General features: G+C 39.8%; 1 protein-coding gene across 2 annotated transcripts in view; it reads left to right on the plus strand.

Moving 5' to 3' along the window:
* MCC (MCC regulator of WNT signaling pathway) overlaps positions 1–14,502 on the plus strand; it is a 238,381-nt gene that overhangs the window by 149,163 nt on the left and 74,716 nt on the right. For both annotated transcript variants that reach the window (XM_063129519.1, XM_063129520.1), the window contains 2 exons: positions 2,616–2,729; positions 10,208–10,350. In XM_063129519.1, coding sequence (XP_062985589.1) covers positions 2,616–2,729; positions 10,208–10,350 — 257 coding nt within the window. The remainder of the gene's footprint in view (positions 1–2,615; positions 2,730–10,207; positions 10,351–14,502) is intronic.

Consider the following 14,502-nt stretch of genomic DNA (forward strand, 5'->3'; position numbering starts at 1 on the left):
TCGGTTGCTGGAAACTTTACCTTTACAAAAAGAATGCTATTGTGAAGTAAAGCAACACTTGAGTGAGCATGACAAAAGAGCAATACACAAATGGTTCTTTAATGTCCAAGTGTTCATCAAAATACTTTGTGGGCAATTCAGACCACAGATATCAGTATAGTAATTGAAATTATATGTGAATAGCCCCCTTTTTTCTTGAAATCAAAATCGACCTGTTCACAACACCCATAAAATACACAGAGAGAATGTTTCTAAGCGCTCTGCTGTAAAACTTCCTCTTACTTCCCATGGAGCAGAATAATGCTGGGCTTTGTTTTATTTTTACCACCACACTTAATCTCTGGTTATTCGTTTGAATTGAATTTAACAACAGAAGTAAACATGCAAGTGTCATCTTTCGTCATGACTGCTAAGCTGTTTGGCAGGAAGATTTTCAGCAGCTATTTAACTTAAAAATCAGTGACTTGGCAGCTAAACAATACTTACCTTATTACATTATTGAGTCAGTTTTGTTTCCTCACTCAGAATTATTTTCAATTTTGTTCAAGAGAAGATTTGGAATATTTTATCATTTTTCTTATTTAGTCTTTATCATCCTTAAAAAATAAAGAAGAGAATGTTAGAATTACCTGGTTCACATGATCAAGCAAATCCTGGGTTGTTTGTGAGCCCAAGTGAGAGAGCATGCTGGCTCCCAGCCACTCACCCACTTCTACTTTCTGAAACAACTCCAAAACACCCCATGCCTAAATTGTTTTTGTGATGCAAACCCGGCACTGTTTAGGGTTAAACAATCCAGATTTTAATCCAACAACAAACCATGGGTTACTGGGTTGTATCAGAAAGCTGATTCAAAGCAGACATGGCGAGAAGTTGGGAGGTATGCACTCGTTCACTCCTGCATGACACACCAATTCCTGGGCTACTACTTAAGAATTGGTGTTACATATGAACCAGGTCAATGTCTTGGGAGTTATTCCAAATCTGAACTGTGTATTTTCCATGAGACACAAGCACCTTTTATTTATTTATTTCTCTTCAGTTGTCCCACATTTACATGTCTTCTGGGAGACACAATGCTCTGCATTACATTTTGTTAGAATTTTTGGCAATTGATGGGTAAAATGCAAAACATGGATAAAATTTTGGCCATCTGCGTACCTGATGACACATTCAGGAATAGCATATAATGAGTAATTGAGAACTGAGTTTCTGGGGTCTGTACAGTTCAAAGTTGAGGTATAAAGCCCCAGAAAAGTTCTGAGATTTTTTTTTTAAAAAAACAACCACTCCTGGTGAAATTTAATTAACTCTCTGCAATGATAGAATAGCTTCTCTCAGTAGAATGAGGAGGGGAGCAATTCCCCCTCCCCTCTGCAGCCCCTCATATCTATTCTGGAGGTTTTGGGAACCCTCCAGAGCAGATTTTGGGAAGTCCTGGGGGACTGCAGGGGGAGGACCAGAAATTGCATGACAAAAAGTCCATTTATACAACATTGGATTCCTCTCCTTGTTTCAGTTTTTCCAGTATAAAAATTGGAAATTTTGAGAAACACTTGAAATAATCTCTAATGAAATCTTTCTCTTTTGAAATGAGTGAAATGCTTTTAAAAACAAGTTTTACTTACTCAAAATGTGCAATACAATGATTTTATGTAAGATCACCCATCTTTTTTTTCCTCCGGAACTTTCATTTTCAGCCTATCTAGCAATGTCATATATCTGTTTTTACATAAGCAGAGTGCCATTAGTGTCTCTATAAAACACTCTGTATAGAATGGGCATAAATTGAATAGGAGAATGTTCAATTCATACCCATTCTATACTGATCTTTAAGAGATATTTAGAGATGCATTACATATCCATCTCTTTATATTGTCACTGGTAGTTTTCTTTTAATATAATTGTTTAATTCTGATAAGCCATTAGAAAAAGTGTGTTACCTTGCATTTTAGTTCAGTTTTGGTAATCTTAAACCATCTTAATTACTGTGAGATCTGGAGGAATAAATTCCCCAAAACATTGAGAACTTAATCCGAGGGCATTTTGACTCAAGTTACTGTCTAAAACTATGCCTTGACTAATCTTTTCTCTAAGATGGTATTATGACTTACTCATATAGCCCACATATGCCACCAAATAGTTTATAAGAAAATAATTGACCATGTAAACATATGTTATGATTCAGCAATGGTAATTACATTGACCAAGCTTTCCTGGGGCCAAAGGTGATGGCACTGCTTAATACAAATACAAGCGAGCCAAAGTATATGATGTGGCTTCAATAACATAAAATTCTGAAGCAACATAATATAAAGTCATGCTGAAAGAATAATACTCTGAGACTTCCGGTTACATTAAATTCCATTGTATTTAAGCCTGTGGGTGTGTATTCTGATAAGCAAATGTATTCAGTGTTAAACTTGGAAATGTTCCAGGTTTAAGCATTTGAATGATGTAATAGTTTGTCCTACTTCTTGAATTAAAAATCCCAAAGTGTGAAACTTCACACTTGGTTACAGCCACTTGCATCGCCTATACTGTTCCAGAATAGCAAGTGGGTACATTTTATAGATTGTATTTAATTTTAGTTGTATTTTGCTTATGTGTTACAGCTCCACTTAGCAGCATTGGCATCTCTGAAGGGAGACATCGTTGAACTTAATAAACGCCTACAGCAAACGGAACGAGAGAGGGATTTGTTGGAAAAGAAATTGGCAAAGGCACAGGTTAGTTAATTATTCAGTATACTAAAACGATCTTGGCACTTTACACTTCAAACACTTCAACCGGTAAAAAGATGAGACACTGTTATAGGTTAGCCATCAAATAAGTGCAACTTTTAACAGGTGAACACAGCATAATGTAGTAGTCTGTTTGAACATACAGTATAGAGGGCGGGGAGAGGGAATGGCATGAAGTTTTTCTCAAAAGCAGTTATACAAACATTTAAGTTCTTCTTCATGGTCTCTGTGCATCACACATTATGGGCTCTGCACCTGCGCGGGGCCAGCTCCGGAGACTTTATTAGCTGAAAACATTTTTGGGCGGGAAGCCCTCCCCCACCGTCTACTGAGCATGCTCGGGGTTTCCCGCCCTAACTCCTCAGTTCTTTTCAACCGCCTGTGGATCAACAGCTCTCTCTGAGACTCCTGGTTAGTTATACTTACCTGTGCTGAAAACTTCCTTCTTTCTATCCTTTTTCTCCAGTTTTCTGTCTTCTCTATCTAATATATATATATATATATATATATATATATATATATATATATATATATTGTTGTTGTTGTTGTTAGTTAGGATAGTAGGTGCCTATGGCACTAAGGGTGCTTTTCAAAAAGTGCACCACTTGTGGACAAAAAATCTCCTCTACCGACGGACATTCGTTGTGTTTATTGTGCCTGGGAGAAGCACACGTGGAATCCTGTGCCTTTTGCCTGAAATTCCCAAAGCAAACAAGAAAAAACGCTCAGATCGCCTCAGGGCAATTCTCTGGGAAAGGGCGCTGGCGGCAGTAGACATTCAAGTAAAAATAAATAAAAGAGGGAGAGAGAATTATATTTGCCCTGACCCAAGAGTATAATGTATTCTTTATGAAAAACACAGCTCTTTGGGTTTGTCTTTTATTTCAGACTATTTTAAAACTGCATTGGCCACATCATGTTCTCTGGGCTCTGGAGCAGTTCCACCACAGGCTGTCTTATTCAGGTATCAGAAAGCGGCAGAGTTGGAGGTCTTCCTGTCCCATGTCTTTTTAACCTTGAACATTCAGGATTAGAGGAAAAGTCTTTATCTGTCTCTTGTAATGTGTATAAATAAATGTCTCAGATGCTGAGTTTGTGAATTATGCTAATAGGACTTCCTATTTCTCATGCTAATGAAGGTACCAGGAAGAAGATCAATTATCATGTTTGGGCCAGCCTGGACAGGAATTAGCTCATGCATCAGAGATGGGTAACGTCTGCCTAGCTACAGACTGATTTAAGAACATTTCAAATTATGACTTCCAGGAAGATTGAATTGTAGTATGTCCAGAATTCTCAAGCTTGCCTCCTGAGTGTGCCAACTCTATTGTGTGTGGTAGACAAGGGAATACATAACAGTATTGTTCAATTTGCTGGCTCCAAAATGGACTGTAGGAGCTTTTTAAAAATGGAAGCTACAATGTCAAGTAGGCAATTGTAAGTCAAGGTATATTGCCAATAATGGGTACTTGGGGATCTCATCCTAATGGGAAGTTGCACAAAGTTCTACTGGAAAAGTTGAGCAATAATTAAAGAAAAAGAGTATTCAGTAATCTCTGCAAAACGTTATCTTGTCAGGAATTATTATACAGTTTGAGATTTTTCAAGATTAACTATTCTTTCAGCACTCTCAAAGTGATTATCTAGCTGAGCTGGGTTTCTGATATTGTTTGGTGATGGTTTTGCTTTGATATGTTTTCTCCCTCCTAGCTGAACTCAACAGATATGCAGAGATCATCCACATATCAGGGTTCTTAACATTCTCATCTGCCCATTGACATTCAAGCATTACATCAAAAGAAAAACACACACAACTGTGTAGGGCTGTGGGTGGTTCCTCAGTCAAAATTAAGCAAGCTTTAAGATAACAATAAATGAATTAACCATTGGCACTTTAATCCCTCATCCCTTGGCAAACAATGCCATTTCATGTGAACTCTTGAAGCTGTTGGATGGTTGGTTTGATACGTTACATGAATCATGTAATGACTTGCACTATCCTACATACAATGGAGGTTTCATCATTCTAAAATTTGATTTTGGCCTCATGCAGCTGCCTTAGAATGTGAGGAGACAGTTACCACTGCTCTGTGGTTAAACTTAGGTCTTGTTGTTTGGTACAATAATACAGCTGCATTGTATTTTATTTATTTATTTATTATTTATTTATTTATTTATTACATTTTTATACTGCCCAATAGCCGAAGCTCTCTGGGCGGTTCACAAAAATTAAAACCATAATAAAACAACCAACAGGTTAAAAGCACAAATACAAAATACAGTATAAAAAGCACAACCGGGATAAAACCACACAGCAAAATTGATATAAGATTGAAATACAGAGTTTAACACAGTAAAATTAAAATTAAGTTAAAATACTGAGAGAATAAAAAGGTCTTCAGCTGGCAACGAAAGGAGTACAGTGTAGGCTCCAGGCGGACCTCTCTGGGGAGCTCATTCCACAACCGGGGTGCCACAGCGGAGAAAGCCCTCCTCCTATTAAATATTGTATTTAATATTATGATCCTGCAAGTTTCTACATATTGAAGGACAAGACGCTTCTGCTTGTTGTATCGATAACCCAGAGCTGATATAGCTTTTCTTACCATATTTCTTGCTTCATCATCTTGTTGCTCTGAGCTTTTTCCAATGGTCTTCCTACCATTGTAGGCTCAACAGGGATTGGATTTCTGTGTAATGAATGAGTCCTTCCTATCCCTATCCCAGAAACTAAGTCTGTTTACAGTTTTCCTGGAATGAATTTTCCTCTAACCTGCTCCAAGCAACTGCTCTATATTTGCAAGAATTTGTCTGATATACATTTTAGCCTTATCTCTTATCTGCTAAGCAATATTTTTTACTGCAATTAATCCTGATGCTGCACTATGACCACTCAAATTAATATCTGAGACTCCAGTTTTGTAACTGTAAACTGCAAATTATCTATGATTACCATATGGAAAGCGAGAACCTCATGGAAGCAGAAGTGTAATATATATATATATATATATATATATATATATATATATACACACACACACCATCCAATAGCTGAAGCTCTCTGGGTGGTTTACAACAGTTTACAAGACAATAAAATACAGCATAGAAATTTAAATATCCAAAATTTAAAACACTTTAGACAGCTAAAAGCAGTTTCAATAAAATACTAGACTTTTTAGATGACCAGCAGAAATGCCCCATCTTAACCGGGTGCTGAAAGGATGACAGTGTTGGTGCCAGGCAAGCCTCTGTGGGGAACGCATTCCACTAAGAAGGCCCTCTCCCTTGTTGCCATCTTCTGAGCCTCCCCTGGAGGTGGCACTCGGAGGCGGGCACCAGATGTTGATCGTAGTGTCCGCGTATGTTCAGGTCCTGAGAGGTGTTCCATCAGGTATAGTGGTCCCAAGACATGTAGTGTAACACATAGACATATATGGTGCATCCAATGTTAGTCCTAAGTAAAGTAGATCCATTGAATGAGACTTAAGTTAGTCATAACTAACTTACATCCCTGTCATTTCAATGTGTCTATCTGCATAGGGCTAACACTGGATACTACCCCATGGTGATCTAAATATGAGAAGAGGACTAATGTGAAGGAAAAAAGTTTAGGTTACAATAACTAAACCCTACTTCTTTTTCTAGAATCACTGCTACCTCTGATACCCACATTTTCCAGTAAAAGGTCAACTACAAAAATATTTTAGAATAACAACTGTCCATACAGTAGTTCCAGCTCTGTCTCCTCACCTCCAATTAATTGAATTAGTAGTGTAAATCAGAGGATTTTTTCCTCTTCAGACTATGTGTTGTATATGAAAGCTGAATTGGAAAAGGGATTTTATTACTGCATTTCAGGGAGTGGCAGATGATAGTGGAGGAAACAGTATAGTTTGTGCTAGCTAGCATTATCAGCTTTTATGTTTGTTTAAAGTAGAACAGTTAACTTTTCAGTTTCTTCCACTGGACTATTCCGCTTCAAACAATCTAAACAAACCTGAGTAGTGAAAAATGTGATATGTCGTTTATCATTAGCTTGCTTTGTATTGCAAGTATAAATGTAGCAGTCAACTGGAAGAATAGCAAAACACCTGGCATTTATGGTTGTCTTATGAAACTGGGAAATTGCTAAAATTCTTATTTTAGATTTAGAGTATTAAATAATAATTAATAGATAAGATTATTGAAAACCAGCCTTATTTTTCTATTAGAAGAATTTATTGCATTTTTATACTGCCCAATAGCCGAAGCTCTCTGGGCAGTTCATACAATTTAAAACCATTCAAAATATAAAACAAACAGTATAAAAACATGATATAAAATACAATATAAAAACATGACCAGGATAAAATCAGCAGCAGTGCAGAAATACAATTTTAAAATACAAATTTAAAACAGCAGAGTTAAAATTAAATTTATAAACTGTTCAAATACTGAGAGAATAAAAAGGTCTTCGCCTGGTGTCTGAAAGAATATAGTGTAGGTGCCAGGTGAACCTCCTTGACAACAACCATTTTAAAATTCTTTGGTTGTTGTAAAGGTTCTTCATCAGCATGATCATATATACTAATAATAAATTCATTCTCTGACCACCAGGACAGCACCATCCACTCATAAGATGGAGATACCAGCAAGCTTTGTACTTTGTGCAAAGTTTGCACAAGTACAGAAAACCCTGAGGGGACGACCCAAGGAGGACTGAGCATGCTCACCATGGACTGCTGGCTGACTGTTGTGGGTGGAATTGAATATCCAGGAAAAGGGCATGATTGGATGGCTGGAATCCTGAATAGGAACAGTTCCACTGCAACATTTTGTTGCAGGTTCCATTTCTAAATTACTGTTTGTAAGCACATCTAAACTATAGTAGATGGTGTACATGAATAAAATGAAAAGGTCTTCAGGCTCACAATCTTAAAACATGAAACAAAAGAACTTGGAGGGAGAGGGAAAACTTTGCACTTACTAGAGACTAAAAGGTAAAATATAAACTACATAGTCTTTAGCTTAGGAATATTTTATTTATTTGTTACATTTACTTAGTGTATTTATTATCAAAAAATATAAGCCACTTCATTTGGGGAAAAGCCATAATTTATATCCTGCCTTTCTGCTCAAATAGCATTTTCATTAGGAAGAAGACCAGAGAAATAAAATAGAACATCAAGAAGGAAATGCAAGAGATGGGAGTGTGGAGGCTTAATAAAGAGATTTTTATTTGATGAAAGCTGAGGAGGAGAATGGGAAGAAAGCAATGAAGATAGATGAGGGGCAAGACCATGAAGAGACAATGGCTCAAAGAAAGTGTTTAAACTACATGGAACGACAGAGGAAGTCAGTGAGGAGTAGCAGTTGAGAGTAGAGATAATCAGTTTATACTTAGAGATAGGAAGACCTATAAGCAAGGCATTGCAGTTATTATATATGCACATGCACACACACTATGGCTTCCACAGTTATTGTATATGCACATGCACAAACAGCTTGGCTCCCTTTGAGACCCCAGCCAGCATGTCTGTCCTGCTCTTGCCACCAGAAAAAAGAAGAGGGCCTTCAGAAAAAATAGTGCAGTTGGGCACACACACAACCTAACCACAGAGCATTGTGCCTAGAGCAGCCCTTTGGAACTTTTGGCACTACACTCTGTTGTTTGGCCTCCACGCATGTGTCTGATTGCCTTGTCTGTGGGATGGTCCTGTTTCTTACTCCAGCAGCTGCAATTAATGGGGAGCATTGGAGGTCATGCGAGTGCCTGACGAACGTACATGCTATTCTCTGCAGTGCTGGCAGTTCTTCTTTCTCTGGTGGCTGAGGCATTGGGGGCACAGAGATGAAGAAGGACAGCTGCTTGCAGCCCATGGGTTGTCCATACAGAATATGTAGGAATTAATTCTCTAATATTGTAGGTTGTCTTGGACAAAGATCCTCATACAACACATTCTGAATGAATAAAACCTTGTCTTGAAAAGTATTTCACTCATTTCAAAAGAGAAAATAATTCATAGGAGATTTTTACATTTTCTTTTGCTGTTGGAAAAATTGAAAAAATACCACAGGAAACACACCTCAGGAGAAAGAAGCAACGGTGGAGACATCACACCTCCTGAGAGGAGGTGGAATCAGTGCACCGTCGCTCCAGCGGGCGCATCGCCTTCCCTGTCATTGGAGGCAATAGAGCTGTTGGTTTTCACTGCGCCAGCTGCGCAGGGACAGACAACAGGGATGTCGCTCAGCACTGATGCATCCTTCACCGGTGGGTGGATCTGGTGCCCTGACATGCAAGGAAACTGTTCCACAACTTCTTGCTTCTGCGGTGGCCACACACGGAGAGACACGCACCGCCCCCACCACAGAAGCAAAAGGCTGCAGAATGGTCTTCTCACATGTCAGGGCACCAGATCCATCCATTGGCAAAGGAAGCGTCATCCCTGTCAGGGGTTCACATGGCTCGGCGCCAACACGTCCTTCTCTATTGGGGCCATAGCAATGCTATGGGCGGGTATAGCAATGCTACCCCCTTCCCTGTTGCCATGGCCCCAATGGGGAAGGAAGGGCACCACATGGGCGCAATGGTCTGTCCTGCAGCTGTCACAAGCAGGACAGATCCTTGCCGTCCCGTCCCCATTCGCCAGAAGAGAAGGTAAATCCTTTACAGTGGTGGAGGAGATGCTTGCACGTCAGATTCCCCTTCTCTTTTGGTGAATGGGAACAAGAATCTGTCCTGCTCGTGACAGCTGCGGGACAGATCATTGCGGCCCTCTCCCCGATATCGATGGATGGATTTCACCCCGAGCTTGATGTTACACATCAAGCCACAGGAGACATTCTCCCCACCCCCACCCCCCAACGAAGCATTTAGAGATTGGCGCGAGGGGATGAAATGAGCTGGAGCTCTCCCCTGAGAGCATCAGGTAAGCTCTTTCCATCTTCTCAAGCCAATATGCACATGGATTGCAGTTCAGGGGTGGGTGAGTGGACGAAGGGACATGCAGGTCCCTGGGAACACATGGGGCACCACGATTGCAGCATCCCATCCAGGGCCGGCACAATCAGGCCTCCTCAAGCGCATGCCAGAACAGAATTCTTTCCCATGCCTATAGAGCCCTGCTGGGCAAGAGTGCCCGGAGTTTCTGCTACTCTTGCTTGCTGACTCTGTAGACATGGGAAAACTCCATGGAGCCCGCCACACAACACACAACACACTGGTTTTACAGGAGCTCTCCTCTTCCCAGCATTGATATTCTGCGTGGAGTGTTTCCCCAAGAAACTCCACCATTGCGTGGAGTTTTCCTGCCAGATGACACGTTTCTCAACAGTGGTGTAAACTTCTCAGTGGAGTTCTAAAACACCATTGACTAATGTGTCATCTGAACCAAGCCATTGCCTTTTCTCTAAATCCATATCATCTACCATAAGGTCCATGTTGTTCCTCTGACTTCCTTTCTTATGTGTGTGTTTTTTAGTGTGAACAGTCTCACCTAATGAGAGAGCATGAAGATGTACAAGAGCGGACAACGCTTCGCTATGAGGAACGGATCACAGAGCTCCACAGCATTATTGCAGAGCTAAATAAGAAAATTGATCGACTGCAAGGAACTACTATAAGGTACAGTGATCCTCATGAATTTTGTCAGCCAGACAATAGCATGAGAGTACTTCTCAAGCTCCCTGAAATCATTTCCCCTTTCTAAACAGATACGGTCTCTTCTCCACACTTCCCCTCAGAAACCTTGAAACCACCTTGGGTTATGTCCCCCAATTCCTACACTTCTATACCACTGTTTCCCCTTACACTCAGCTCCTGTGTGTGTGTGCCATTTACCATCTGCCTAATATCAGCGTCAAGTTCCACAACACTTCCCTCCCCTAAGCCAAATTTATGCCACTGTTACCATGTTATCTTATCTTCAGCCTAAGGTAATTGGGTTTGCAGCCTGTGGACTTACTCCTCCCTTCAAATGGGTCTTACCTTGTTAACTATTGGGGTTAAATTCTTTTATATTTATTCAGCCTTTCTAATGTACAGAGGGAACCCTGTGTATGATTGCATGTGTGTAGTTGCAAATGTCACATTGTCTGTCCTTCTGATACAGGTTACATCGCAGTGATTAAAAGCTAAAGCCAACAGTAATTCCTAATTGCCGCATCTCGCAGACAGTGAAGTTGTTAAGAAGTTCAGCTGTCTTGGGAAGGCATTTTTTAAGAAGTTAGGGATGTCGCTATGGACAATTTGGTGTGAGGCCTGGAAGATAGATGTCTGAAGTAGTATGAGCATTGGCTACTTTTTGTAAACATATACATCATTCACAAATACCATAAATTTGTGAAAAATAGACTGTAATGGTGGGGCAAAAAATTAGATGATGAGGTGACTTGTTTGCTACAGAGTCAGAAGTCGAAAAACATGAGGGATAGACAGTGGATAAGTATATATGTGCATAGTTAGGAGGGAGGACTGTAAACAGTGAGGTCGGAGGGATTTTGTTGTTGTTTGCTTGTTTGTTTGTTTGGCCCCATCCAGACCAACTTCGGGACCAGTTGTAAACCAGGTAGGAGTTATATAACTCCTTGTTTGGTAAGAATTTCTCTGATAGTGGGCAGGTTGCCAATGATAGCCCACATTTGCAAAGCAGCAGGCTTTGGAGGTAACCTTTTGATCTCTCACATTTAACCTTTCTAAGCATTACAACACTATACAACATAACTCATTTATTTATATATTTTATACAATATTTTAAACTTCTTTTCCTTTAGTAGTTTTAGATTCTTCGCAATAGTCTTGTCAGAACAGTGCATGCCTAGGCAGCCCCACATGCCAGCCTAAACCAGTGCAGAGACACCAACGGACAGAAATGCAATTAGTCAGAAGGCAATAAGAAGGACTGGTCAGTAGAAGGCATGTGTGCTGTGTTCAATGAACGACAGTATTGCATAAAGTATAACTGACCTTTCCTCCACCGTTGACATAGCCTGAGTTGCAACAAAATGTTGAAGAGATCCATTTATCCCCTTGTGCATTTAACCCAAAATTGGGAAATCACAAAAGTATTAATCGATAATAGCGCAAGGTTATCTATCATAAAATTTATCTGAATTGTTGCACGATAAAGATATCCTGCTTGCCCTTCTATTGTTTTCTGGTCCCTTGGAAATGACACAGTTTAACCTTGCTTTTAACATCAAATGGGTGGATATTTGTAATACTCTTCTGCCTCATCTAGAATGTTGCATAATGTTGCTGAAAATTAAAACCAGAAAACTAAGTATCCCTAAGTGACATGAGTGTATTAACTGTGTTATACACTCATGTTTTAGGGTGTGTCAGTTACACCCTAACGAAAAATGTAACATCCTGTCACAGGCCGCAAATTATTGTAATATGAGAAATATATTCCTGTGAACCTCATTCTCTTCTCAAGAGACTCCTCATGTTCTGTCTATCCAGAAGGTACATTCAGTGGCTAAACCCCCATGGTTATTTATCAACTCTTGGGATTTCCCTAAGGAGTTGTAAATGTATATATCTCTGGATTTCAAAAGGCAAATAAATCTCTCCCCATTTTTATTTTGTTTTTTGTCTGACATTTTTTGTCAGAAGTGCAATTATGTAGCTGTGGCTAAAATGAACATATTTTGGGGGGTTGCATAGGGGAAAGTGGAATGGGTGTGTGCAATGGTTTCTAAACCTATCCTCTAAAGCCCACACCAGAAAATCTGCATGTTGTGAAAATTCCTTCTTCTGACATGAAATCTCATTTTAAAATTGCTTTTAAACTAAAAATAAAAGGTGGTGCTATCAGGAACATTTCTTGCCAAATTATTTGGTTCTCATAGGTGTTATTCTTGGATGTAGAGCAGAAGTAGGAAATGTAGCAATCTAGATGATGTTGGACAATTACTCTCATCATCCCTGAGCATTGGTCATGCTGGCTGGGCCTGATGGGTGATGGAGTCAAAGAACATGAGGAGTAGACAGTGCATATAGTAGGGAGGGAGGATTGTAAACAAGTGAGGTCAGAGGGAAATTAAATGGAGAAAGGGCATTGTTATCTTTGGGTGATAACTCTAACATTGGTGCATTGGTGAATCGATTAGCACATTTAGTGTGATTTTTTAAAAAAAATAAAGTCTAAATCTCAAATGTTACTTTGTAAGTCCTGCTATATTCTAAGATACATAATTCTAAATCAGGGGTGGGCAACTGGGTTCTATTTTTGACACACAAGCAGTCCATCAGCCACAGTCCATGAGGCACCCTCCCCAGAAAAGAGCCAAAAGAGAGTTTGCCACTGAAATTCATGAGCAAACCACTCCACAATGCTACAGAGCTGGAGTTAAAATTTACTTGTTTCCAAGGTAAATGTAATCCTGTTTTTTTCCGATATATATAATTTTGAGGGTAGTGCAAGGTGCTGCTCTAGGGGTGGCAGGGGCCGCATGTTACCCTTCCCTCTCTTAGAGACCAGAAAGGTGTATTATGAAGGGTATCTGGTTCACCCATTCTTCTTAGGCCTATTAAAATTCCAGTGGGTCACGCTTTTACATTTAAATGGATCCTAAATTCATCATGATTGCTTAGCTGCCCCTGAATCTATAGACAAAATGCCTGCTCCACAGCTGGTGGATGGTCAGAATTTGATTCAACCCATAGCATTATAAGAGTACTGCTATACTTCATTCAATCAATAAAGTAGCATTACGGGGATAGCACTATTCCCCTATAATGCTAATTTTTTAAAAAATCTGAAAAACAGCTTTCCAGTCACCCCCATAAACCATCTTGCTAAAATGACAGTGACTGGTTATAAAATGCTGCATTGTGGTATTATAGGGTTATAGCACTATAACACTCCTTCATTTAGGGTGCAATCCTAACCAGATCCCAATCAGCTTCTGAACTCAGGGGCTGATGGGCATTCTGTGCAGAGTTGGAGAAGCGCAGCGATGATCTTCACCTCTACACTTCTCCCACTTGCATTTTTGCCCATTTAGCTGGGGGTCTGTGGAGGAGGATGGAAAGAGGATGGGGTAGTTCATATCCCCACTTCACCAGTTCTCTCACCTCCTCGCCCACAGATGTGTCCCTTTCCATCCTCTCCAAGGTTGTTTTTGTGAGCTTGGAGAGTCAGCCAGCGCAGTTCTCTCCATGCCAGCTGCAAGGAGGAGCGGGAGGGAAGCTCAGACACCTAGGTCGGAGGTCAGAGCGCTGTCTCCAACCTTAGATCCAGCAATCTGAATTATCCTATGGCCCCTCAGATGCTGTCCCAGGGCCATAGGATTACTCTCTTAAATGTTATGTCAGTGTTATTTCAAATTTTTTAAAAATCTTACATAGTCATCCTACTTAAAAGATGAATTTAGAAGTAAATGGGTTATAAAATTTGCCCTTCTCCCCCACATCAAGTTTGTGATAGGTTCACCTACCTGATAGGTCACTGCCTATGTCAAAGCCCAAGTATTTAAAAGAAAGATGGAAGAAAACTTCTAAGGGTACATTACCTCTGTGGAGATTTTGTTATGCTTCTGTTCTTCTTTAAAAAGCTGAACTTTCTAAAGCAGCACTGGGAAAACACAGGAGAATTACAAGGGAATGACATTGTATGGCTCCCCCATAAAATATGAGTTAACTAGCCATGGCAATTCCCAATAAATCCTCATCTGGAAGCAACCTAAAAGTAAAGTTTTTGTTGTTGTTACAAGTATAATCATATTGGTAATTTATATCTTCACATATCTGCTTAAGATAAAGACATTCTTC

Source organism: Elgaria multicarinata, chromosome 6 (assembly GCF_023053635.1).
Source record: "Elgaria multicarinata webbii isolate HBS135686 ecotype San Diego chromosome 6, rElgMul1.1.pri, whole genome shotgun sequence".
NCBI classification, from domain to species: Eukaryota; Metazoa; Chordata; class Lepidosauria; order Squamata; family Anguidae; genus Elgaria; species Elgaria multicarinata.